Source organism: Phaenicophaeus curvirostris, chromosome 26 (assembly GCF_032191515.1).
Source record: "Phaenicophaeus curvirostris isolate KB17595 chromosome 26, BPBGC_Pcur_1.0, whole genome shotgun sequence".
Classification (NCBI taxonomy): domain Eukaryota; kingdom Metazoa; phylum Chordata; class Aves; order Cuculiformes; family Cuculidae; genus Phaenicophaeus; species Phaenicophaeus curvirostris.
Genome location: NC_091417.1, coordinates 838,940 through 864,721, shown reverse-complemented (window position 1 = coordinate 864,721; position 25,782 = coordinate 838,940). Strand labels below are relative to the sequence as shown.

Sequence of the window (25,782 nt, the reverse complement as noted above, 5' to 3'; positions counted from 1 at the left end):
GCCGTTCCCCCAGCGCTGCCTCAATTAAAAAATAATCCCTGGCTTAAAAAAAACCCAACAGCCCAGACGCTGATGTGCTTAATTGGGTTCCCCCGGCGGGATTGCATCCCCAAAGCCCATCCTGGCTCCGGTCCGCGGGTCCTTCCTGCCTTGCCGGCAAACAACGGACTCGTTTATTTTTGCAGGACTGGCCAAAGAGCGCGTGGCCTTCGCCGCGTCCCCCTGTTGTCGTGTCCATCTCCTGCCCCTGCTCGAGGCAGCGCAGCCCTGGCCTTGGCCTGACTGAAAGGATCATCTTGCCTGAATTTTGTACGGCAGAGGCTGGGTGCCCATCCCGGGGAGCATCCCTGAGGATGGGGGAGCCTTCCCTCCTCCTTGAGCTCTCTGGGAATACTGGGCAGCACAGGAGGAGGTGAGGCTCCCACACCCCCAAGGATGCTCCCATGGGATGGGCACTGTGGATAGATCAGAGGATCAAACTGGTTTGGGTGGGAAGGGACCTCCAAGCCCATCCAGACTCACCCTCTGCTATGGGCAGGGACACCTCCCACTGGATCAGGGGCTCCCAGCCCCATCCAGCCTGGCCTTGAACCCCTCCAGGGATGGGGCAGCCACCACTGCTCTGGGCTCCCCTCCTCCTTCCTCCCTCCTCCTCCTCTCCCCCCACTCTTCCTCCTCCTCTTCCCCAACTCCTTTCTCCCCTCTCCTTCTCCTTTCTCCCCCTCTCTCCCCTCCTCCTCTCCCCCCACTCCTTCCTCCTCCTCCTCTTCCTCCTCCTCTCCCCCCCTTCCTTCTCCTCTCCCTCTCCCCCAGCCACTCTCTCCCCTCCTCCTCCACTCCTCCTCCTCCTCTTCCTCTCCCCCAACTCCTTTCTCCCTCCTCCTCCCCCCCCTCCCCCCTCCCTCCCCTCCCTCCTCCCCCCGCCCCTCCCCCGCTGTTGCTCGGGGCCGGGATGGGGCTCGGGCCGGTGGCTGCGGTGCCGCTCGCCCCGCTGCTCGCCCGGGTGGCCCCGCTGCTCGCCCTGCGGCTGCTGCTCGGCGCCGCGCACCCAGGTGGGACCGACCCCCCGCCCCCCCGTCCCGACAGCGCCGGGGGGCGGCGGGGAGGGTGGGACCGGCGGGGGGACCCCCGAACAGGCTGCCCCCCCCCCCCACCTTCTGCTCCGCGCGGTTTATCTCCTTCCATTCTATTTCCTCCCGGGATGATTTATTTGTTCTTAACGCTGTTTGTTTTACTCCATCCTCCTCCGCTCGCCTTTCGTCCCGCCGCGTTTTGTTTTCTCCGATTCGCCGCGCCGCCTTTTCTCCCCGTTCCGCCGCCTCTTCGCTCGGTTTTATTACCTGGGAGCTTCGCCCCCCGCGCCGGCGGCGGCCGCAGGGGGGTCCGGGGGGTCCCGGGGGTCCGGGGGGTCCGGGGGGTCCGGGGGTCCCGGAGCCGCTGCCCGCAGCCCCGCTGCAGCCTTTGTCCGGGCGGGGGGGCAGCTCGCCAAGCGGTTTTTGGAGCTTTTCCCCCTCTCCCGTCCCGATTCCCCCCGTCTCCTGGCGGTTAATCCTATCGAAAAAGTGCCTCGCGGGATCGGGGCCCCAGTGGGTGTTTGCAGATGCCTTGTTGGTTTTTTTTTTCTTGAACTAACTTCTCACAATAAAGTCGAGGGGTTGCGTTATTTTCTTTTAAACCCTCTGAAGACACCATGTGCCAGACGCCTCAGGCTCCTCGGGGTGGCCCCTGGAATTGCCATTTGAGACACTTTTTCCCCCAGGATCTTCCAGCACGGAAGCAGGAGCCACTTTTGTTGCGCTATTGAGAAAACTACTTTTTTTTTAAAAAAAAAAAAAGCCATATTTGCTACTTTTGACTGAACAATTACAACTATAAACCCTTGGCCTATTTTATTAGAGTAAGTTTAGCAAATCCAAAGCAGATTTGGAAGCAGCGGCATAGGAGGGCACTGTTCCCTCCTTCCCTCTTCCCCCTTCTTTTTCTCCATCTCCCCTTCTTTTTCCCCATCCCTCTTCTTTTTCTCCGTCCCTCTTCATTTTCCCCTTCTCCCCTTCCTTTTCCCCTCTCCCCCATCTCTTTTCTCTGTCTCCTACCCAAGCAGCAAACCCCTTTCTCCATCTCCTAGCCCAGCGGTTTCTCGTGGCCGTGCTCCTTGGCTCCCAGGCTGGACCCCTCGCTCACGCCACGAGGAGCGGCTGCGGCGTTGCCGTCGCTTTGGGCTGCGATGCCGCTTGGTTGCGTGATGGTTGGTTGGTTGGTTAGTTGGTTGGTTGGTTGGTTGGTTGGTTGGTTGGTTTGGGCGACGGTTCCAACCCAGGAACTGAGGAGCTCGGCCAGGAGAAACCACTCGTCTAGGAGATGGAGAAAGGAGGAGGCGATGGGGAAGGAGACCCCCACGCAGGAGAGCAGCGCCAGCTCTTGCTGCTGGTTGAAGATGTCTGAACGCTCAACTTTCCGCAGCTGGATTCCCGTTAAACCTCCCCGTGTTTTGCTTGAGGTCCTGAATTCCTCCTTATGTGTTTTTTTAGGGGTTGCTTGATTTCAGCGACCTGTGAGGACGGAGTCTGGCTGCTTTGCCCTGAGAAATGCCGGTGGGATCGGGGTCTGGCGAGTCCCCGTGTCTGCGTGAGCCTGAGCACAGAGGCCGCTCTGTCCCGGGGACCGTGGCGCGAGGCGGGAGCGCGGTGCCCGCCGATGCCGGGCTTGGGCGAAGAACAAGGCGGCTTTGAGGTCCCTGCAGCCCACGGTGCCGTGCGGCTCCTGCCGAGCATCCCGCCGGCGGGTGGGTGCAAACACCTCAGATCTTCGCCCCAGTGGATGAAGGGGCAGGGGATGGCGCTGAAGAAGGTGCCACAGCCAAGGTCCCCCAGCACCAGGCTGGGTTCGCAGCTCGGAAAGGATCCTCGCTGGCATTTTGGGATCGGGGTGGGTTGATCCCAAGAGTCCTTGAGCGCGTGCTCCTTGCCCGGACGTTCCCGCGGGGGCTGGGGGCCAGCAGGCAGTGTTGCTTTCCCCAAGGGGCTGTTGCATCCTGGAGGGCTTGGTGCCAAATCCGTACCCCCAGGACAGGAGGGAAGCTGGAATGGGGCTTTTGGCATGCGGTTTGTGGCTTCTTGATGAGAATTCGGTGCTGGTTGCCCTATTTCTGCAGCGTCGCGCAAGGACCCACATGCCTGTCGTGGGGAAACTGAGGCAGCAGCTCCTGCCTGGCTGTGGCTGCGGGCGGGATGGGGTCTCTGTGTCGGTGCAGGGACGTGGTCCTGCTGGGGCTTTGGATCAGCTTCTCCATCCATCTGGTGCCCAGTGCTGGGACCGAACGGAGCTGCTGTGAGGAGAGGAGGTGAAAGGGACCCGGGGAAGAATTTACAGCCTGTAAAACCAACAGAGCAGCCTCGGGAATGGCTTGTGGCACAGCAAATGCGGCTCCAAAGTCTTCTTTGGATTATTTGGGAGGAAGGAAGGGAGCGGAGGTGCAAGCCCCACTGGGGACCCCTCTGTCCCGGAGCGCTGGCAGCCTCCGAGCCAGCCAGGCGGGACGGGACGAGGCGGCGGGGAGAGGGATGGCTGCTTGCGCAAGAATTACAGGAATGAAAAGCAGGAGATTTTTGCCTTCGGTGCAGAATCATCCCCTTCCCTCGGAGCGGTGCCGGGGCCCCAGTGGGTTTGCCATGGGAAGGACTCGATGGTTGGACTCGATGACCCAGTGGGTCTCTTCCAACCTGGTCATTCTATGATTCTATAAGGTGCTGCCCCGGGACCCCTCGCCAGCGCGCGAGAAGGGGTTTGCGGGCGTGAGGTCACGACGATGGTTGAAGCCACGTTGCAAGTTTCTCTCCTCAGCTTTATTTCTGGCTGGATTTTGCACCTTTCCCTGCGGCAGAGGCGCGCTCCTGCCTTCCCTCTTCCTTAAATGTTTGCCAGGGAAAGTTTTTGCCCCCAAATCAAAGCAGACGGCTGCCAAGGGGGCATAGTTCTTGTCTGCTAAATCATCTTTTCCAGCTGATAAATCCAGAGCGGGAGGCTCTGGCTCCAGTGCCTCAGCGGGTGCTCAGAGCAGGGCAGCGAGCGCGTCCTGTGCATCCCACCCTCCTCAGCTGCCTCTCACCCAGCCGATTCCCCTCTGGGACCAGGAGCAGCCCCCCTCGCAGCCCGCTCTGACCCATCCTGACCCTGCAATTCCCTCTAAAGGTTCATTTTTAAGCAATTTGTGAAATTTTGTTCTTCATGTGCAGCCGAGGAGCAGGATTTTAATTAATTTAAACTGTGCTGAGACCGCAGAGTATCGACATTTTTCTCATTCTTAAGATTGCTCAGAGCCCAAAAGAGACCCACACAGATGCGCTGTTTTTCCTTACAGGACCCATCTTTAATTAATTAAGGATTAGAAAATGATTAGTGGATTGACTTTTGGGTTCTTGGGAGTACTCTTTAGCCCTGGAGCAGAGGTTTGGCTGTTTGCAGGGGGTCCAGGGCGTTCCTCGAGCACGATGCTCCCTTCATCCCCATCCCGGTGAGAGCTCAGCCCTGCGCTCCGCTTCGTGCTGTCGCAACAGGGACATAGATGGGATTTTCCACGTAAGCCAGCACGTTTGCAGGACGGTTCTGAGACCAGGAATGGGAGAGGGAGGCTTTTCCTCCGCTGGAATTCAGACACGAAGACTTTGGGCTCTTCAGGGAGCGGCCCCACTTACCTTGGTCTTGGCCTTGAGCGCTGGACAAGAGGCAAGCAGAGAGCACGTAGGGAGAAAAGCTTTGTTAAACGTCATTTTAATTTAAAAACAAAACGGAGCTGCTCCTGGCTGAGTCTGGCCCCAGCCAAGCCCCAGGGGTGTTCTGGGCCAGGGGGAGCCTACGGGATGTTGAACAGCATCACTGGATGCAAAACACTGATTTAGGAGCTTTGGATGGGTTGGTGTCTGCCGCCGCGGGCTCTCAGGCAGACGGGAGCAGTTGCTGGTGCCTTCAGAAGGTTGTGGTGTGCCTGGAGGCTGCTGATACTGGCTGCATTTCTTTCCCTTTTGGCTTTTTATTTTAAATGTGAAGTTCCTTTGTAAGGGCTTGCATAGTGTTTATGGATGCCCAGAAGCAGCCTGAGGGGAGGCAGAGCAGCGGTGCCCTCCCTGTGGGCCGGGGCTGCTCTGGGACTCGTGGTCAATGGCAGCAGGGATGCTCCAGCTCTGCTGTCGGGAGCTCCCACGGGTACAGCTGCTGCTTTTCTTATCACTGCTTCTCTTTCGCAGGCCTTGGAGGGGCACACAGACTCCTTCCTTGGGCCAGGATTTGCTGCTCTTCATGACAATGGCCAATGCTTTTGCTCTTCTCCATGCCCTGACCTCAAGGACGGCATCAGCCGCGCCTGCACCGACTGCTGGAGTGCGGATGCAGGTGGTGGCAACGCCAGAATCGAAGATGGAACTGGGGCTGTTCTGTGCTCCTGCAGCATCCGTCAGCGGGGCTCAGTGCTGGGGTGCGGCCAGGGGGTCCCAAACATCACCAAGGGGTGAATTTTCAGTCTGGGTCTCTCCCCGTACTGCGAGTTCCCTCTCCTGCTGCAGGGCTGTGCAGACTGAGCCTGGCAGAGGTTGGCTCTCACTGGTGAACCCCTTCTGTATGCAACAAGCAGCACTGTTTGGCTCTTTTTCTGTTGTTTCTTGTTCCAAAGGGTTTTGCTTCTCTGTTGCTCGTCTTCGCCCCCAACCTGGTGCATCCCCACCTTGTTTACTGCGAATGAGCTGCCGCTTCCCACAGCCTTTCCTCCTCGGCGCAGTGTGGGTTTGGTGTGGGTTTTGGAGTCACCGCTTGCCCTTGAGCAGCAATAACAGACTGACAGTGGTTTGGAGCAGGTAGCTTGGGGCTGCTGTGCCCTGGGCTCCAGTGGGTGAGAGCACATGAGCCCAGGAGGCTCAGGCTGAGGGCAGCTTGCAAGTGAAGCATTTTCATGCTGCAGGATGTTATGGGTAAAACTTTTGCATGGGCTCACGAATCTGAATTAAGGTGTTCATTAGCAGGCTTGCTTCTCTTGCAGGGGGGTCTGCAGCCCCCAGGGAGTTCCTGGGTCTTGGATCCCTGCGGGAGCCTGGTTTGTCGCTGTGGCTGGGGCACCACATCGTGCTTTGAGGGTTTGCTGCCTTTGCCAGGTGGTTTGGAGCAAACCAAGTCTGCGGCTCAGAAACCTTCGAGGAGGAGAGCGTGCATGCTCAGCCTCCCACACAAGCGGACTTGGAGCTGGGTTTTTTGGGACACCCCAAATAAAGGGTGATTCTGGGTGTGAGCACCAAGGAGGGGGAGTACTTTCACCAGGGCAGCTGCAGGATGAGCCCCAGAGCTGCAGGGAGGGCTCTGCAGGATGAGGCTGAGCCCAGCACAGCCCCAGAGCTGCAGGGAGGGCTCTGCCATCAGTGGATGCTCCGATGAGCCTCACGGAGCCAAGGGGGTGTCAGGGGGTGCAGGCACAGAGGTGGCACTGCCATCCTGGTGCCAGCATTCGCTTTTGGCTGCAGTTGGATGAAATTACAAGCCCTGGAGCTGCTTCAGCCTGGGATAACTGGAACCTGGATCCAGCTGTAGCCTCAGTCCTCTCAGATTTGCTCCCGCATCTGTTGCGGGTGATGGGAGGGGGACAAACGCAAGGGAGCAGGGATGCTCTGGGTGCCCCAGTGTGGGTGGCCAGGCTGGGATGCGCTCGGGACAGGGTGATGCCGAGGATATTTGTGCCACAAAGCTTTCTACTTGTGTCCCCTGTTGCCTCTCTCATCCGGTGCCACCCACGTTCCCTAAAATTGCAGGTTGTGAAGCTTTCCTTATTTGCCGCGGGGTGGGAAAGCTGTTGTGGGTAGGGATGAACTGAATTCCCTTCAATTCAGATTTTCTGCTGGCTAAAAACTTGGGGGTTTTTTAATTAAAAAAAAAAAATAGAACCAGGAGCCAGACACAGGGTGTAAAAACTCCCTTGAGGGCTGCCCGAAGGGATCGCGGCTTCCCTATATCTCTGCAGCCTTCAGCCCCCGATGCCAAAGGCTCGTTTCTCCCCACTGTGCTGGAGCGTCCCGGTCTTTCCCCTGCGGGTGAGGAGAGAATTTCTGTGGGTCGAGGCAGCGTGTCCCCCACAGCCCCAGCTCCCCTGTCCCCACCGTCGCGCTGCCTCGTAGCACCGGCTGGTCTCCATGCCAGTGAGCTGGAGCAGCACTGGGAGAAGGCAGCATCTTTGCTGAAAAGCGTGGGGTTTTTGCTTTGCTTTCACAGCTCCTCCACAGAGGAGGAGGAGAAAGAGCGGGACATGGTGGAGCAGAGCTGCTGTGAGCTGGCCCTGCTTGGAAGATGTAGGAGTCAGGAGGCTTAGGGTGTGCAGGCAGCTCCTCTTTGTGCGGGGAGGAGGCTGAGGGGAGACCTCATTGCGGTCTATAACTACCTGAAAGGAGGTTGTGGAGAGGAGGGAGCTGGGCTCTTCTCCCAGGGGACAGGGGACAGGACGAGAGGGAATGGCCTCAAGCTCCACCAGGGGAGGTTTAGGCTGGACATTAGGAAAAAATTCTTTACAGAAAGGGTCATTGGTCCCTGTCCGAGGCTGCCCAGGGAGGGGGTTGAGTCACCTTCCCTGGAGGGGTTTAAGGCACGGGTGGACGAGGTGCTGAGGGACATGGGTTAGATCGATGGGAATGGTTGGGCTCGATGATCCAGTGGGTCTTCCAACCTGGTTGTTCTATGATTCTGTGATCTGGCAGGATTTGCCATGGTTGTGTTTCTGTATCTGGTGGACGGGTGGGAAGATCTGCTGGTGGAGTTTGGAGTCCAGGTTTGGGCTTGAGTCCTGGTGCTCGAGTTTGCAAGTGGGTGCAAAAGCCCAAGAAGCATCTCTGAACAGTCTTTTGTATCTGTGCCGTGGCTGTGGAGAGAAGGGCCCTGGGAAACTCGGGGACACTCACAGTGCTGCTGGGATGCTGCCTCCTGCAAGGGTTGGTTTTGCTCTGCAGGATGCATAGGAACATCTCCCACTGGATCAGGGGCTCCAAGCCCCATCCAACCTGGTCTTGAACCCCTCCAGGGATGGGGCAGCCACCACTGCTCTGGGCAACCTGGGCCAGGGCCTCCCCATCCTCCTTGTGAAGTATTTCTTCCTAATGTCTAATCTAAATCTTCTCCCTTCCAATTTAAGGCCACCCTCTCTCATCCTATCACTCCAAGGCCTTTTAAAAAGCCCCTTCCCAGCTTCTCTGGAGCCTCTTCCAGTCCTGGAAGCTGCTCTAAGGTTTCCTTGGAGCCTTCTCTTCTCCAGGCTGAACAACCCCAACTCTCTCAGCCTGTCCTTCTAGCAGAGGTTCTCCAGCCCTCAGATCATCTCCGTGGCCTCTTCTGGACCCATTCCAACAGCTCCATATTATTCTTATGACCTGGGGCAGCATTTTTGGTCTCTCCTGCCCATGAGGCAGCCCAAACCCCATAGCCTATAATTTCCTACCTCCAGTTCTTCTCTTTTTAGAGTAAAATGATATTTTGTGCTTTTCTGGCCCCGGGGCTGCCCCCTCCAGTCTGGACAGCTTCCCCTGAGCAGGGTGCCGCTGCGTGGCTGCCCTCGCGAGGTGCTGTGTGGCGCTGAGCACCCTGACACCGACTCCTAGAGCTCTTCTGGGGCTTTCACAATGCACTATTCATTGTTTCTCACAAAGCCAGGTTAGCAGATGAGTGGGGAAGGTTGTCCTGTTGCTGATCCCTGATGCTAACAGCCACCGCGGTGCTCATGGTACAGCAGCTTTTTCTGTACAGAGCAGAAAAGGTGTTTCTTGCGACGCGCTCTGGCATCAGCCTGTGCCCCGGGGAGGCTTCATCCTGCCCGAGTGCTGGTCCTGGGGTCCAGCAGGTCACGGCGCTGATGCTGCATCACCCCAGCAGTGCCTAAAGCCCCAGCCTGGTGCTGGTGGTGGGTTGTACATGGGATGGGGAGAGCGATGGGCTGGGTGATGCTGCGGCGGATTCCAGCATGTGGGATGGGTGTTTGGTGGGGCGAGAAGCTGATGTCCAGGCCAGCTCAGGTTGGGCAAACACCAGCGTTAGGGACCTGAGCTTCAGCCAGCTAAAATCAGCCTTGTCGGAATTTTTGCTGATTTTTAGTTTTTCCCTTGCCATGATTTGAAAAATATTTTCTGAGAAAATTCTCTGATCAAGAGCCCCTCCACAGCTCTCTTGGAGCCCCTTTCAGCACTGGAAGCTTCTCTTCTCCAGGCTGAACAACCCTGACTCTCTCAGCCTGTCCCCGTAGCAGAGCTGTTCCAGCCCTCGCATCATCTCCGTGGCCTCCTGGACACGTTGCTGCCTTTTTCCTCTTGCACGTGCACAGAATCCACTCCCTGGAGATCACCAGGGAACAGGCTTTGCTTTTATTTATTTGGGATCATCATTGCTGTCCGCTTGGCTGGGGAATGGGGTTTTCACACCATTTCTTTTCAGGAGCTGGTTCGATGCTGAAGCTCTGAAATGAAATGGGGATGTCCTCCTTCCTCCATTTCTTTTTTCCAAGTCAGGAAAGTTCGCTGAGCCGAGATGTTTGTTGCTCGAATGTGCTGGAGCCGCCTGTAACAACATAGTTGGGGCAGGGTGAGGTTGCAGGGGGAATAGGAAATTAAAACCTTTTCAGCCCAAAAAATTCATTCAGTGGCAAAAACCCAAAGCAAACCAAAGCTAAATATAGTGGGGCCCGCGACTTCGCTTTGACTTGTGGTGGAAAGAAAATGAGTGGCTTTTAAAACAAAAAAAACCCCAACAAAAGTAGTCTTGTTGATGAGCTGCTTTGGGCAGCTTTTTGCTGGGCATTGGGGCAGCTGCTGGATCCCCAGGGCAGCTTTTCAGCTTAGAAATGTGGATTTGGAGAAATAAAGGGTCTTTTAAAAATGACACGTCAGCTGGAGCAATGTATCCCAGTGTCATGTCCTGGGTTTGCTGGTTTATCCAGGTTTTGAGCTGGATTCTGGTGCTGGGACGGCCCTGGTGATGCTGGGGGCTGAGGAATCACCATGGGGACGTGGGGCTGGGCTGTCGCCGTGGGCAGGACCGTGGGTCCAGTCAGGGTTGAGATCAGCCTTTCCTCCTTCCGCAGCTCTGCCAAGGGCTTTATCTGCTGGCAGCGATTCCCTTTGCTCTGCTCCTGCCTCCCAATGCCTGGGCTGGATTTCGGAGCGTCTCGACATGACGTTTTGGATTTGCTGGGGTTTGGGTTGTGCCTGCGAGAGCCGCGGCTGCGGGCAGGCGTTTTCCGTCACGCCTCGTTCGTGCAATGGGAGACTTTTCCCCTAAGTCCTTGTTTTCTCTGCCGTTTTTTTTTTTAGCAGGCTCCCAATTACACATTCTCTTTCCTGTGGAGCAGATGGCCAGTGCTGGAGCCATTGGCACAGTCTCCTCCGGCACCGGCATGGGACTCGTTGCTCAGGATGCTGCAGCCAGGTGCTGCTGATGGGAACTCGATTTTGAACAGCTCTGATGATGCTGTTAGAGCAGACGAGCTCTGTGCTCCTGCTCCAATGCCTGAAAACTGCTGGCTTGTGCTTCGTGGGGATGCCATGAGGCTTCAGCCATTTCTGGGTGCAAACATCCATCCAATTGCCCTGCCCGGAGCTCATCACCCCAAGGACAAGCATCAGAGTAAACCCTGGGGTTGTTTCTACAGGTGGCTCCCTGCGTGCTGGATGCTATGCACCCCAAAACTTAATGTGCGTGGAAGGGGAGCCAGGATGCTCTGGCTGCTGCGCAAGATGCTGCATTTCCAGCTGTGCTTTAACCCTTTCCCTCTGTTTTTTTCCCCAGACTCCAAAGTCTTCCTCATCTATAACACGGGTGCGCAGGGCTGCCTGGAGACGAAGGACTCGCTGGTGAGACTCGCCAAGGGCTGCAACGCCAGCGCCTCAGCCCAGCAGTGGAAATGGGTCTCACGGAATCGCCTCTTCAACGTGGGGGCCATGCAGTGCCTGGGGGTGTCGTGGCACGGGGCCAACACCACCGCGGGGCTGCACCCCTTGGCCACCTACGAGTGCGACCGTGAGTCGGTCAACATGCGCTGGAGCTGCCGCGGCCTCGGGGAGCAGCTCTCCCAGCATCTCAGCGCCCGCCCGGGCAATTCCTCCCTGGACAGAGGGGACCAGGCGCGTGGCTCACAGTGGAGGACGTATGGCACCGAGGAGGATCTGTGCTCCGTGCCGTACTCTGGTAACGCCTCGTTGGGCATTAGTATTATCCCATGACTCAAACCAGCCCTGAAATGGGAGCTGCAGGGATCGAGTCCTCCCCAGGGAGCTCGGCTGTAGCACCAGGCAGGATTGGGGTGATGGGGTGTGGGCAGCCGCCGGGCACCCTGCTAGTCCCTGTGCTGGGACAACCTGCGCCCCTCACCCCAAACCAGCCCCCTGCAGAAACAGCCTTAAGCAAGGGCTCCTCTTTTTCCGCAGAGATTTACACCATCCAGGGCAACTCGCATGGGAAGCCGTGCACCATCCCTTTCAAGTACGACAACCAGTGGTTTCATGAGTGCACCAGCACGGGGCGGGAGGACGGCCACCTCTGGTGTGCCACCACCCAGGACTACGGCAAGGATGAGCGGTGGGGCTTCTGCCCCATAAAGAGTAAGTAGGGCTGATGCATCCTATAGGGAAAAGCAGAAAACCCGTGTCCATCCCTCCTGGGGGCTTTCATACCTCTCCCCTTCCCATCTGCTTCATACCTCCTCCCACAAGCAGCCTGTGGTGCTGGAGCAGCACATGTTATTGGGGTTTACTGGGTTATTGGGGTGTTTTGGAGCTGTGGATGGGGGCGTGTTGGGTGCTTATCCTGCTCATCCCTGCAGGCAACGACTGCGAGACCTTCTGGGACAAGGACCATCTCACCAACAGCTGCTACCAGTTCAACTTCCAGTCAACACTGTCATGGCGAGAGGCCTGGAATAGCTGTGAGCAGCAAGGGGCCAACCTGCTGAGCATCACTGAGATCCACGAGCAGACCTACATCAACGGTGAGACGATGGCAGCCTGGCTGTGCCCCCGTCCTCCTCACCTGGCGCAGAGCTGGTGACACCACCAGCTGTACCAGGTTGCTCTGCCTGCTCTGGGTGGTTGGTTTGGGGATGGTGACCAGCTGGGGTTTGAGTTGGAGCTGAGGGCACTGATCCTGCCCCTCTGACGGTGTTGATCCTAGGGCTGCTGTCGGGATACAGTTCTACGCTCTGGATCGGGCTCAATGACCTGGACATCAACGGAGGCTGGCAGTGGTCTGACAACTCCCCCCTCAAGTACCTCAACTGGGAGAGCGGTGAGATGTCAGGGTCATGGTGGTGATGGGGGCCCTGGGAACAGCCTGTGACCACTAGAGCTGGTCCCATGGCAGGGGAGGTGGCCTGGGCTGCTGCAGAGTGTCCCCTCGCTGCCTGGCAACTGAGCCCCGTGGGGCTGTGGAGCATCCTCCAGCATCCGTGGATCTGGAGGGGGCACTCAACGTGCTGGAGGGGAAATTGTCCCTCTGCAAACTCTTGGCAGCCCTGCAGGTTACCTGGGTTGAGCTTCCCTGTTTGGAAGGTCGTTGAGTCCCAGCTGGGTACTGGAGTGTGGCTGAGGAGCGGCCCCCAGCTGCAGATGCCCCTCTCTAACCCTGGGGTGCTCGGGGGCGGGCAGGACTCATTGCCAGGGTTGCTGTGGTTGTGCCTGGTGCTGTCACCCAGAGGCTTTTGTGGGGACAGTGATACCCGTGGGGGAGGTCTGGGGGCAGTTCAGGTCTGGTACCATGACCCCACAACTGCTGTCAGCGTTTCTAGGTAAAACAGTGATACTCGAAGTTCTTATAGGTTGGGGCACAGTAAATAATTGTGAGCATGGGGGTCACGTCTTCATCATGCAAAATAACAAAATAAGTGGATATTTACTGGTGCTGGAGCAGAGAGCTGTGCCCTGCTGCTGTGGCAGCGTTGGTGGCTCTGCCTGAGCTCCTCAGCAGTGTGTTCCCCTCCTCGCCCCGTTTCCAGACCAGCCCGACAACCCCAGTGAGGAGAACTGCGGGGTGATCCGCACCGAGTCCTCCGGGGGGTGGCAGAACCGCGACTGCGGCATCGCCCTCCCCTACGTCTGCAAGAAGAAGCCCAATGCCACAGCCGACCCCTTCTTGACGGGTGAGCAGGGGGATGAGTTGCCCCAGATCCCAGCACGTGGGCTCCCATCCCAGTGCGGTCAGGGCATCCCGGAGCAGCCCCTGGAGATCTGATGGTGCTGGCTGTGCAGAGCAGTGATGGAGCTCCCAGGGGGTGCTTAGATTTGAGAATAATCCTCCGCAAGGAGCATCCTTCGAGAAACGCTTGGTGCAATTACAGGTTGGGTGGTAGGGGAGGAATGAAGAAGAGCAGGATGTCTTCTGTGGTCTTCAAGGGGGCGAGGTGCTCTCTGCTCTGCTCTACCATTGCTCCTCTGCAAAGGAAAGGGGTTTTGTGTTGTCTCCAGAGCTCTAAAGCCACCACTGCTTGCACCTCACTGCTGCACACTGTGTTTTGGCCGTGGTTTCCCACTGTTGCTGTGGCTTGAGCTCCTGAGCTCCCTGTGGGGTTGTGGTCCCTGCCCGTGGTCCCCTCCTTGCCGAGGAGAGGGTTGGCAAGTGGGATGGGAGCCCTCAGGATGCCTTTTGTCCTGCCAGACTCGTGGTCGGAGGTGAAGGTGGACTGCGAGCCCAGCTGGCAGCCCTTCCAGTCCAACTGCTACCGCCTGGTGGGGGAGAAGAAGAGCTGGCAGGAGGCGAAGAAGACCTGCTTGCGGAGTGGAGGGGACCTGGTCAGCATCCACACCCTCTCTGAGCTGGAGTTCGTCACCAAGCAGGTCAAGCAAGGTAAGGAGGAGCCTGCCAGGCCCACAGCTCCTTTCCCATCCAGTTGTGGGGTCTGTGGAAAGGTCACTTCCATGGGGTGGAGGGCGCAAAGTTGAATCTATTCGTGGCTCTGAAGGGAGTAGAGGCCCCAGGCTGGGAGGTGCTGTGTTGCTTGGAGGAGTCCGTGCCCTGGACACATCCTGCATCCAGCAAATGTAAAAGCTGTTGCTGGGAGCATGTGATGCCGAGGAAGAAAACAGGCAGCTGCAGCTGGGAATGGCACCAATCCCAGCTGATCGATGTAGAAAAAGATGGGAAAAAAGAGTCCTGCTGGGCTTAGTGGAGGAGGCTGCACCTCCTGCTGCTGGATCTGCCCAGGACATGAGCACAAGGTGAAGTGAGGGGGGGAATGTCTGCCTCTGGTGCACAGGTTCTGGTTTCACCTGGCTGTCACTGTGGTGAAGTTTCCCACGCTGGGACGTGTTGGGGACCAGGGAGGGGCTGGGTGCTGAAGGGACTTAATGCTGAGGAAGGCAGGAGCTAGAGAAGGGTGGAGAAAGGAGAGGGACGTGCCATCACTCCCAGATGCGGGTAGGATGGGAGGGAATGATTGAAAACCAGTAGCTGGCTGGAGCTGAGCCCACGAGTCTGGACTTGGACCATTCTGCTGCTGCCAGCACCTCTCTGGCAGTGTTTTTCACAGGGAGGTGCAGATGCTTTGTTGAGTTGGGCAGCTCATGGCATGGGGGAGGATTTCTGCAAGGTTTCAGCCAAGTAGAGGGAATTCCACCCCTGATCTTCCTGTCTCGGCAGATGTGGAAGAGCTCTGGATTGGCCTAAATGACCTCAAGCTGCAGATGAACTTTGAGTGGTCGGATGGGACGCCTGTGAGGTTCACGTACTGGCACCCCTTTGAGCCCAACAACTTCCGTGACAGCCTGGAAGACTGTGTGACCATCTGGGGACCGGTGAGACCCTGGGGTGGGGGTTCATCCTGCACCTCCCCACAGAGCACTGCAGCCTCGGGGCAGGATACCTTGGGGACCACCTCCAGCTGGGGCTCAACCTGTATCCTCCCAGCTGATGGGATCCAGCAGAGCATCCTTGGGGATTTGATGTAGGGAAGGAAAGTCTGTGGATCCAAGGTGGGGATGGATGGGCTGGGAAATTTTCCAGGCTGTTGGATAGACTTAATCCTGCACTTCTCTTTGCTGTGCAGGAAGGGAGGTGGAATGACAGCCCATGCAACCAAACCCTCCCATCCATCTGCAAAAAGCCTGGACGGGTGAGCCAGGAGAAGGAGGAGGATGACCATGGGTGCCGAAAGGTGAGGGGAACCTGGTGCAGGAGGTGGCTCTGGCTGCTCCACAGTTCTGTCTGATGCTGGGGGTTCGGGGTTGTTGGGAACCTCTTCCCCAAAGACATTTCAGGGAGCCCCAATGAGCAGCACCCAGAGCTGTGGGTCTGTGCCTGGGGGCTGCTGCGGTGACAGAGCATCCTGGGGCTGCCGAGCCCCTCGCTTCCATGGTTCCATGAGGCTGCAGGAAGAAATTGGGACACATGTCTCCATCGTCCAAGATCCTCCCCTTTCAGCTGGCTTGGTTGCCAACGGGGACATTCATTTTTCCTTTCCCTTGCCTCTTCGTGTGCCAAAACCTGGCAGCCAAGCTGCTCCACGCGGGAGCCCAGCGAGGTGGAGGCAGCTGCCAGCCCTGCGCTCTCTGGGCAGGATAAAGGCGTTCTGGGAACACAGCCACCAAACTGGCAGGTTCTCACCTGGACTGTGCTCTGCCTCAGTTTCCCCAGCTGTCGAGCAGGGCTGAGGCTGCTCAGTTCCCACGCTTGCTGGGAAGTCACTTTTGTGCCTCTTTAAAGTTGTCGAGCAGCAAGCCTGGCATCACCACCACTCTTGAATGTCTCCCAGCGTTTCAAAGCAAGCCAGCTCACACTCGGACTAGCGAGCAGCCCCTCCAGGCTGGCTCCCAGAGGTGCTGCCGGGCTGTGCAGTGTCTTCTCCCAGGTTGTTAACCCTTCATAGCAGAAGAGACAAACCTCAGCTCTGCCAGAGCCCAGGGGGAGCGCGGCAGCCAGGTCAGACGCAGGGGCTGTCCGCCAGAGCCGGTGGAGCCCTGGCATCAGTGGCTGCTGGGGACAAGGTGCTCAGCAGCAATGTGCCACCACCACCCATCCAGCACCCAGGGACCCCAATGGTGCTTCCTACCAAGCCTGAGGCCACTTGCTTCCCTGGCTGAACCCCTTTCCTCTTCCCACCCCGGCTTGTTCTATCACATATGCGTCCCCTCTCACAGATGAACCCCCATGTCCCTCTCTGTGTTGCTGCTACGAGCCCCAGGGCCACCGCGCTCCCTGCTTTGCCAGAGAACAGGCACTATTGTGTCTCCAGCCCCGGAGAGGCTCCAACATCAACACAGTAGGAGATTAAAGCAAGGATGTGGTGGGACTCGCTCTGGATTCGGCCCCTCAGCATATAGAGGAGGATTGTGTTCCCCTCCCCGCGCCCCAGCTGGGGCTGGACATTGGCAGGGAGAGATATTTCCCCAGCTTTGAAGCTGCCTGGGTGTTTGTTTTCCTTGCATCCATGTCCTCTGGGGCCAGGGACTTGGTAGAGCTCAAAGCCAAGCGGGGTCAAGCCAGGGTGGTCAGGGGCAGGAGACCTCCCTGGAGAAGGTGGTGGCAGGGGATGTGGGATGTTGCTCTTGCCACCCCGGCTTTTCTCCTGTCCTTGGGAGGGCTGGGGCGAGCGGTGGTGGATGTCCCCTGTCACCTGTTTCCAGGGCTGGAAGTGGCACAGCCCCTCCTGCTTCTGGCTGGGCGAGGACCGTGTCCCCTACAGCGATGCCCGCAAGACGTGCTCCGACTACGGCTCCACCCTGGTCACCATCACCAACAGGTCAGCACCGTGCCAGCCGTGCTGGGTTTGTCCCCAGACGAGCCCCCCAAGGCACAGGGTGTGAGCCAGCAGCTGGGCACAGGCTGCTCACAGCATCACCTGCCCTCGCTGCCCCTCCAGGTTCGAGCAGGCCTACGTCAGCAGCCTCATCTACGGCTGGGATGGGGAGTATTTCTGGACAGCACTGCAGGACATCAACGAGACAGGCGCTTTCCGCTGGCTGAGCGGTGATGAGGTTATGTACACCCACTGGAACCGCGACCAGCCCGGTAAGGGGGTGGCCGTGGGTGGGATGGGGGTGTCCCCGTGTGTGCGGGGGCTCTGCTGCCCGGCACGGTCCGACCCTAAGGCTGGCATCCTCTGCGCTCCCGTGAGCGCTCCAGGTTACAACAAGGGTGGCTGCGTGGCCCTGGCCACCGGCAGCTCCATGGGGCTGTGGGAGGTGAAGAACTGCAGCACCTTCAAGGCCAAGTACATCTGCCGGCAGAACCTGGGCACTCCAGTCAACCCCGAGCTGCCCGGCCCCTACCCCACGCCCAGCCTCACCGCCTCCTGCCCCCTGGGATGGAGCTCCAGCTCCAAGCTCCGTCACTGCTACAAGGTAGGGGGTGCTGGGAAGCTTGTCCTGGCCATCATGAGGGTCCACGGGCCTCCCTGCTGGTGCAGGGGGTGGAGGAGCGTGTTTTGGTGCTTACAAAGAGCAGCCCAGACCCCACAAGCCTGGCTCAGGCTGGGTGGTGGCAGCGTGCTCTGGCACGTCGCTGCCTGCGTGGTGGGGACGATGCTCTCTGCTCCTCTCCTGGTGCTGAGTCCCCTCTGCGGCCGGTTCCTGCCTCCTCAGGTGTTCAACTTTGAAAAACTGCAAGAGAAGAAGACGTGGATCGCGGCACAGGAGTTTTGCCGGGAGCTGGGGGCCCAGCTGCTCAGCCTGGGCAGCTACGAGGAGGAGCACTTTGTGGCCAACACCCTCAACAAGATTTTTGGGTGAGGGGTTGGCTGCGCTGGCGCATGTCCCGCTGTGCAAGCACGCTTGGCACAAGCTCACACCCATCCCCGTGCTCTGGCATGCGTGGACGAGGCACGGATGAGGCTCTGCAAGTGCGAATGTGTGTGCAGAAAGTGCACTGGTCAGTGCGGCTCCACTGAACAGGGGATGCGGGAGAAGTGCAGGAAATACAGTGTAATTTGAAGATGGAGCTTGGGTTTAACACTCCTTCAGCTGTGAGTCAGCATGCCTGTTATCCAAGCTCTTGTCTTTGGGTATCGGGGGGACAACAGGCTTTGAAAACAAACAAAAAAAAGCTAGGTTATAAAAATATATTTGTATATAAATATAAAACACTCTAGTTTGGCAGAGATTGTGTTCTCACCCTTTCCCCTGGCTCCATGCAGGGAGTCGGAGCCAGAGGTCCACGAGCAGCACTGGTTCTGGATCGGCCTGAACCGGCGGGACCCCACGGGTGACAGGAGCTGGAAGTGGAGCGACGGGCTGGGGGTGAGTCGGGGGATTGCAGCAGGATGACTGTGGTCCAGGAGGGGCAAATCTGCCGCTGGTGGAAATTTCCAACACCCCCCGTCTCTCTCAATCCCCAGTTTTTCTACCGCAACTTTGACCGCAGTAACTATGACGATGATGACATCCGGACGTGCGTGGTGCTGGACCTGGCCTCCCTGCAGTGGGTGCCGATGCAGTGCGAAGCCCAGCTGGACTGGATCTGCAAACTGCCCAAAGGTACCCAGCAAAGAGGCCCCCGGACCCTTCGGCTTTGAACAAGCTGGTAGAGTGTGGGTGGTGGGATGGTGGAACAGGCGAATTGGGACCCTCTGTCACCTCCCTTTCGAGGGTTGTGCCTTTATGGGAAGCCGAGTCCTAATTCAAGGGCTGGGAGAGGTGGGAGAGGCGCTTCCCATCCTGGGGACCCCGCGGGCCATTTGCAGGACAACATCAGCGAGAGCATCCCAACCTCACATCCCTCCTTGCCCTTTTGTCAGGTGCTGACGTGAAGGAGCCAGAGATCACGACCCAAGGTGTGTTGGCTGTGGCTCTGTGTGCCCAGTGTGAAGTGTCCTTCCTGGGCATCCACCGGAGGAGGACACGTCCTGTGTGTGGTTGTAGGAGGGAAGGGATCCCAGGAATGCACAGCAGGGCTGCGGGGACCAGGCAGGATCAGGCCTCTGGGCTGGGTGCTGAGCCTCTCCCTGCAGGGCAGGGGCAAAAGCAAAGCAGCCCAGCCCCTGGGTGACCAAGGGACAGGGCAGTGGGTGCTGGTGGCTGCAGCCAGGGGTGGCACAGCCGCAGCGTGACACCAGTCCCTGCCTGCAGGCAGCAAAGAGTGGATTAAATATGAGGAGGCTGAATACAAGTTCTTCGAGCACCACTCGACGTGGGTGCAAGCGCAGCGCATCTGCAGCTGGTTCCAGGCAGAGCTGGCGTCGGTGCACAGTGAGGCCGAGCTGAGCTTCCTGGGACAGAACCTGAAGAAGGTACCAGGGGCATGGGAACCTCCCCAGTCTCTTTGGGCTTCTCCCTCCCTGGCTTCCTCTGTCCTTTGCTGGAGGGATGTTACTTGGGGACAGCCTGGCTGTGACGGGGTCGTGGTGTGTCTGTGCGGTGGTGGCAGGTCCCGGTGTCTGGGTGCGGGTTTGGGGTTTGGCAAGGTGCTGCTTTTTGTCCTGGTGCAAGCGCTGCCTGTTCCCCGTGCCCTGGGTGGCCACGGTTGTCCCCAAGGACACGCAGTCTATGCAGGGCACTGATGTGTCCTCTCTGGGCGTGCAGTTCTCCAGGGGCCAGGAGCAGCACTGGTGGATTGGGCTGCACACCTATGAGAACAACGGGAGGTTCAAGTAAGTTGAAGGCGTGCCACCACATCCCTGAGTGTCCCCGTGGCACTGTCCCCAGCTCCCGGAGTGCTGTGGATCAGCGCCTACCTCTTGGGGTCTCGTCCTGGGCTGCTGGGATGGAGGTTCCTCACCCAAGAGAGGGCGGTGGTGGGGAGCGCTCCGGGTCAGGGTGTGCAGCTGGTCCCATTCACCAAGTCGCTGCTCGGCCTCGTGCTTCTGCTGGTGCCTTTCCCAGGTGGTCCGATGGGTCACTCCTCAACTTTGTCTCCTGGGCGCCAGGCAAGCCCCGACCCATCAACAAGGACAAGAAGTGCGTGTACATGACGGCCAGCAGAGGTGAGGGGCTGGGGCCACAGGCTGAGCAGGGACAGCCCTAGGCTAGTGCAGAGGGGTCTCATGCCCAGCCTGTCCCTCCCCGCAGAGGACTGGGGGGACCAGAAGTGCCTGACGGCGCTGCCCTACATCTGCAAGCGGAGCAACGGGACGGCTTTGAAGCCTTCTCTCCCACCGCTGCCCACTCCTGTCAGCGGAGGCTGCCCTCGCGGCTGGTTTCCCTTCCTCAACAAGGTGCGGCAGGACGAGGAGGGATGGCCACTGCCTGGCCTCCCCCCGGCCCTGCTGAGGTGGAGATGGGGTGGTTGAGGAACGGAGGCAGGGAGAGGGATGCGTGCGTGTGTGTGTTTTAAAGGAAACGCTGAGGGATGCATGCACAGGGATGCTGAGAGAGGTGCACGTGGGGTACAGGAGAGACCGGGGGTCTGATGAAGTGGAGGGTGCAAAGGGGAGAAGGACCATCAGTGTGAAGAGGGTGGCTGTACCCCCTGGAACGTCCCATGCCCCCACTTCTGCAGTGTTTCAGCTTCAACGGCCATGACAAAGCTGAGATAGTGAAGTGGCCAGAGGCGAAGCAGGCGTGTGAGAGCCAGGGCGCTGTCCTGGCCACCCTCACCAGCCCCCTGGAGCAGGGTAGGTCCTCCTGGCCCCCACTGGTCCCACTGGCTTGGGACGTGCCGGGGGCTGGTCCTCAGCGCTTTGCTTGTCGCTTGCAGCTTTCATCACGTCCATGCTCCCCAACATCTCCTTCGACCTCTGGATCGGCCTCCACGATGCCCAGAGGGAGTTCCAGTGGGTGGAGGGCGGGCCGCTGCGGCACGTGAACTGGGCCCCTGGCGAGCCCTCGGGCTGCAGCGCCTCCGGTCCTCGCGACAAGCCGGTGAGCGAGACCCCTCCGTCGCATCCCCCGTCCCCTGGGAGGGTCTCCACCCCGTGTCGCACTGTGGGGATGGAAGGTTCTAGCATGCCGGGGCGGCTCTCTGAAGGCAGAGCAGGATCTGGCCCTGGCGTGGGGGTGTCCATGGGGTGGGGTGACGCTGCTGAGGGCTGTGCTGATCTTGTGGCTTGGCTGTGCAGACTAACTGCGTGGTGGTGTGGCACGGCTCCCCGCCTCACTTCACGGGGCGCTGGGACGACCGGAGCTGCCTGGAGGAGAAGCACGGCTACATCTGCCAGCGGAGCATAGGTACTGGGGGCTGGGGGGACAGCCCCAAGCTCTGCTTGCTGGGGACCTGCCACCACTGCCCCGTGCTGTGGTGGGACTGGGGCCAGAGGGCTCGGGGCGATGGGCTCGGCTTTGAGGGGACCTTGAGGACATGGGCTTAACTTGTGGGGAAGGTTCTTGGTTGCAGCAGTTTGTGGGGCACCCTCAAACCTCTGCGCAATAGCCTGGCTCTGTGTCCTAGAGGGATGTGCATCCTGATGGACAAGCCCAAGGTGGGGATGGCACCAGGGTGTCACGGCTCTTCACCCCTGGGGACTTGGCCTCTGCCCTCCCTGGTTGCACACTCCCCACGCTGCTGCCAGGGACGCCCCAGCTTGGGGGCAGGGATGGATGAGGGGGTGACCTCCTGGGAGTGTCTTCCGTGCCCTCTGACCATGTCTCTTTACTCCCCCAGACCCGTCCCTGAGTCCCGTGCGGACGCCGTACCCCCCCTCGCCCACCGGCACCCTCTTTTACCACAACAGCACTTACCGCATCCTGCAGAAACCCCTCAGGTGGCACGAGGCGCTGCTGCTCTGCGAGACCCTCAACGCCACCTTGGTCACCATCCCCGACCCCTACAGCCAGGCTTTCCTCACCCAGGCTGTCAGCAGCCTGCAGGCTCCGCTCTGGATCGGGTTGGCCAACGACGAGGTGAGGGAAGGGGCAGGCGCCCGGGACGAGGGTCCCCAGGGGGTTGTGGAAGTCCCCCTTCTTTTCCTCACCTTGATTCTCCAGGGAGCCCGGAGCTACTCGTGGCTGACGGAGGAGAACCTCTTCTACACCAACTGGCAGGATGGGGAGCCCCAGCAGGTTACCGGCTGCTCCTACATGGATGTGGACGGGAGCTGGCGCACCGCTGGCTGTGACACCAAGCTGCAGGGGGGCATCTGCCAGCTCCGAGCAGGTACTGGTCAGGGGGTACGCGGGATTGGCAGGAGGTGGATTGGGCAGGGGGAGCACTCAGGGCTTGGAGGTAGCATCCCACCCAGAACCTTCTGGAGCAGTGTGTGTGTGTGTGTCCCTGCTGGGTGCCCCAACGTGCTGTGGGACCCAGACACCCCATGCCCCCAACTCAGTGCACCGTGTGCTCCCCAGATGCCCCCCGGATGCACAAATGGAGCTACAGTGGCAGCTGCCCCAAGTCGCTGGAGGACTCATCTTGGATCCCCTTCCGGGACCACTGCTACACCTTCCACATGGAGATCACCTTGGGGCAGAAGGATGCTATGAGGAGGTGCCAGAAAGGTACTGGGAGGTGTGGTGGCCAGGTGGGGGAGTAGCGCCCTTGGAAAGGGAAGACAGTGGTGTTCCCAGGATGCCTGTGGATGTGTGAATGGCCTCAGGTTGTGCCAGGGAAGGTTTAGACTGGATATTAGGAATTACTACTTCACTGAAAGGGTTGTCAAGAATTGGAACCAGCCGTCTAGGGAAGTGGTGGAGTCCCTGTCCCTGGACATATTTAGAAGATGCATAGATGTGGTGCTAAGGAATATGATTCAGTGTTGGAGTTGGCAGTATTTGGTTTATGGTTGGACTTGATCTTAAAGATCTTTTCCAACCCAAATTATTCTGTGATTCCGTGAGCCCTGTCCCTGCGCCCTTGTCCAGCCTTGGTCAGTCATCACCTCCTTGCTGTTACATGTTGGATTCCTCGACTTCCATGGGGTTTGTGTGTGGTTCCTCAGCTTTGTCCTCTGGGCTCCTGTGCTCCATCCTCCAAGCTCTGGGCTCTTCCCTGACACTCTTTATTCCGCAGTTGGTGGCACGGTGTTGTCCATCCAGGACGAGATGGAAAATGTCTTTGTGTGGGAGCACCTCCAAGCATATGAGGGCCCGTCCAAGGGTGCCTGGCTGGGCATGACTTTCAACCCCAAAGGTAAAAGGGAAGGAACAAGGTTTCATCCTTTTTAGGCAACCCCATGAATTCCCACCAGGTCTGCAGTGAGCAGAGGAGGCCCTTGATGGTGGCAGCAGTGTCGGGGGCTCATGCCATGGTATGACTAGGAACCCCATTGCCGCAGGCCTTGGTGGCCATGCCATCCTCCTCTGGCTTGGTGGGATGGAAGCAATGGCTTTCAAGCCCACAGCTTCTTTCAAGGCTTTGGAGCCTGCAGGTTCAGGAAGGTGCCTCTGGTCCTTCCTATTGCCCCATCACACCTTGCATCTCCTTATCTCCCTGTGCCACCTCCCTGTTGCCCCATGCTACCTCCCAATGCTTTCTGAACCAGGGCAAAGATGGGGCATCCCTTTCAGCCTCTCCAGGCCTAATTCCTCCCATTTTCCAGGTGGCACCTTGGTTTGGCATGACAACACCGCTGTGAACTACTCCAACTGGGGCCAGCACGACACGGGGCCCAGCATGCTCAGCCAGAACAGCTGCTACTGGATCCAGAGCAGCAACGGCGTCTGGCGCCTGGGCTCCTGCACCAATGTCACCATGGGGGTCATCTGCAAGATACCCCGAGGTAGGGGTTCCTCTACTGCCCCAGGCACCTGGACTGCTGTGGGGTGAGCTAGAGGCTGGGTGCTGCCGGGCAGAGCTGTGTCCTGCAGGCAGCACTGGCCACGTGTGTTGGGCAATCCCAGGTCTAGGGGGGTTGTAGGGGTCAGTGCTGGGTCTGCAGGTCCCCAAGGGGCTCGATGTTGGGCTGTGCACATCTCGGTGGCCGGGTCAATACCTGTGGACAGGATGAGCTTGGTGGGGTGGTGGTGGAGCAGAGCTGGAGGACCTGTGCAGCTGTGCATTGCCCAGCGTCTCTGGTGCGGCACTGGGAGCAGCAGGGGACACGGGGCTGCCAGTGTTGGTACTGGGAAGAGGGGAGGGTGCCGTGGCCGCACACTCATCTGTCTGTGTTGCTGTTGCAGTGGAGGAGAGCAGCTTTGCCAGGGCAGGTGAGTGGCACCACCAACGTGGGCACGGCACTGGGACCAGGAACTGGCCCTGGGGGCCTGTGCTGCAGCCTGGCTTGTATTAATAACCAGAGAAACGGTGTTTGTGGGTGGGAAATCCTGTTTCCAGATGGCTTTGGCCTTGGGTTAGGACTTTCCAGCAGCAGGATTCATCCTTCTGCAGAGGACTATGTCCAGCCAACTCCTTGCTGAGCTCTCCTGGCCTTGCTCATGCCACCCAGCCAGGCACAGGATGGACACCACCTCTGCTGGTGGGATCCCAAAGATCCATCCCAGGCAGCTGTCAGATGTTAATGAATATCAGAAGTGACCCAGCGAGCCTTCCCAGCCCCGGGAGCCTTGTCACAGGCAGGATGTCCCCAGAATATCAAAGGAGACTCTGGTCCTGACCCAACCCAAGCGCCCCATGTGGCTGGAGACCCATCACCCAGAGCCCCTCCTGTGGGATGAGACTGGGAGATGGCAGGCTGCCTTTCACCGGCCTTTGCCCATCCCTGCAGCTCTGCCGGAGAACACAACGGCCATCGCAGTGGTGGTGGTGTCGACGCTGTCGCTGCTCGTTGTGCTGGGCGTCGTTGTCTACCTGTACAAGCGTCGGCGGAGCGCGGAGCGGGGCGCCTTCGAAAGTGCTCGCTACAGCCGCACCACCTCCAACCCCAGCGAATCCGCCGAGAAGAACATCCTGGTGTCAGACATGGAGATGAACGAGCAGCAGGACTAACGGCAGGGGGGACGCTGGGGATGGGGACCAGGGGTGGGGGGAGGATGGAGAGCATCACACACGCTATCCCCACGGCACACGGGGCAGGGGCAGAGGCAGGACCGTTGCAGCGGGGCTGGGAGAGGGGCTGGAGCTGGGGTTGGGGTCCGGCCAAGTGGGTGAGTGGAGGGAGCTGGGGTCCTTCCTCCCCTGTGGGTCGCTGCCACCACCTCCGGGCTTGTCCCCCACTGCCACGATTTTGTCTGCAGAAGCTGTGGAGGCAGTTTTAGGGCTAAAAAGATTAAAGGAAAGTTGTCCTCGCCCAGTTCAAGCGCTTTCTGGTGGCACGAGTGGGCTCTGAGACACCTTCCCCTTGGGAGAAGGCAAGCACGGGCACTCAGGGCCCTGTCATGGGCTCATTCCCCGCCCAGGAACCGAGCTGGTGTCTGAGATGTTCTCCTGGGCAAGAGGTCGCTAAAGCCAATCTACCTCCTCTCCGCATGCAACAGCGAAGGCCCTGCCAGTCCCCGTCCCTGCCACCGTGCTGCTCCTCTCCTCCTCCTCAGCCTCGTCCCCCACCTCCGGCAGAAAGCAGCGGAGGTGCTGTTGCAGCGATCTGAGCGTGGACCTTCCCCTGGCATCAGCGACAGCATCCCCTCTCCTCCCTGGCACATCCCAGGGCTGCGGCCAGCCCTGGCACGGCTGCGGCTGCACCCTGGGCTGGCAGCCAGAGCCTGCGCTGCTTTCCATTTGCCTTGGTGCACGTCCCCCTCAAACAACTGCACGGGACAGCACCAGAGCGACCTGCTGGCCAGCCCCTCTCTGCTGGAGCATCCTTGCAGGAGGAGCTGGGTGCCACAGCAAGAGGTGCTGTCGGAGAGCCAGGGCCACCCTCTGTCCCTTGCCGGGCAGGGACAGCACAGGGCTGGGGTTGCTTGCCGCTGGTTGCCGTGTTTGGGCCAGAAGGACGAGCGTCAGGGCTGTAGGGTGGGGAGCGCTGTGAAAGCTTTGATGGTTCTTTTGAAAGTTTGGTGTTTGTGTTTTTTTAAAGGAAATGGTAGC

General features: G+C 59.1%; 1 protein-coding gene across 1 annotated transcript; it reads left to right on the top strand.

Annotated features, from left to right (window-relative positions):
- Positions 1-951: 951 nt before the first annotated feature.
- Positions 952-25,042, top strand: MRC2 (mannose receptor C-type 2). The gene is made up of 30 exons (XM_069876690.1): positions 952-1,052; positions 10,792-11,190; positions 11,430-11,603; positions 11,825-11,989; positions 12,172-12,285; positions 12,992-13,135; positions 13,651-13,839; positions 14,632-14,786; positions 15,038-15,145; positions 16,614-16,729; positions 16,850-16,998; positions 17,113-17,330; positions 17,571-17,713; positions 18,122-18,224; positions 18,323-18,461; positions 18,722-18,757; positions 19,053-19,213; positions 19,506-19,573; positions 19,806-19,906; positions 19,992-20,137; positions 20,422-20,536; positions 20,620-20,783; positions 20,981-21,089; positions 21,523-21,761; positions 21,846-22,014; positions 22,206-22,355; positions 22,867-22,986; positions 23,396-23,575; positions 23,976-24,002; positions 24,521-25,042. The coding sequence occupies exons 1-30, from the start codon at positions 953-955 to the stop codon at positions 24,739-24,741; spliced, it is 4,422 nt and encodes a 1,473-aa protein (XP_069732791.1). The 5' UTR covers position 952; the 3' UTR covers positions 24,742-25,042.
- The last annotated feature ends 740 nt before the right edge of the window (positions 25,043-25,782 follow it).

What these genes read in the sequence shown, in the direction of transcription:
- MRC2 (XM_069876690.1), top strand. Translation starts at nt 953, where the DNA reads ATGGGGCTCGGGCCGGTGGCTGCGGTGCCGCTCGCCCCGCTGCTCGCC. An exon ending in ATGACCATGGGTGCCGAAAG is followed by an intron (nt 15,146 to 16,613) that starts GTGAGGGGAACC and finishes ACCTGTTTCCAG; the next exon opens with GGCTGGAAGTGGCACAGCCC. An exon ending in AGTGGAGCGACGGGCTGGGG is followed by an intron (nt 18,225 to 18,322) that starts GTGAGTCGGGGG and finishes CTCAATCCCCAG; the next exon opens with TTTTTCTACCGCAACTTTGA.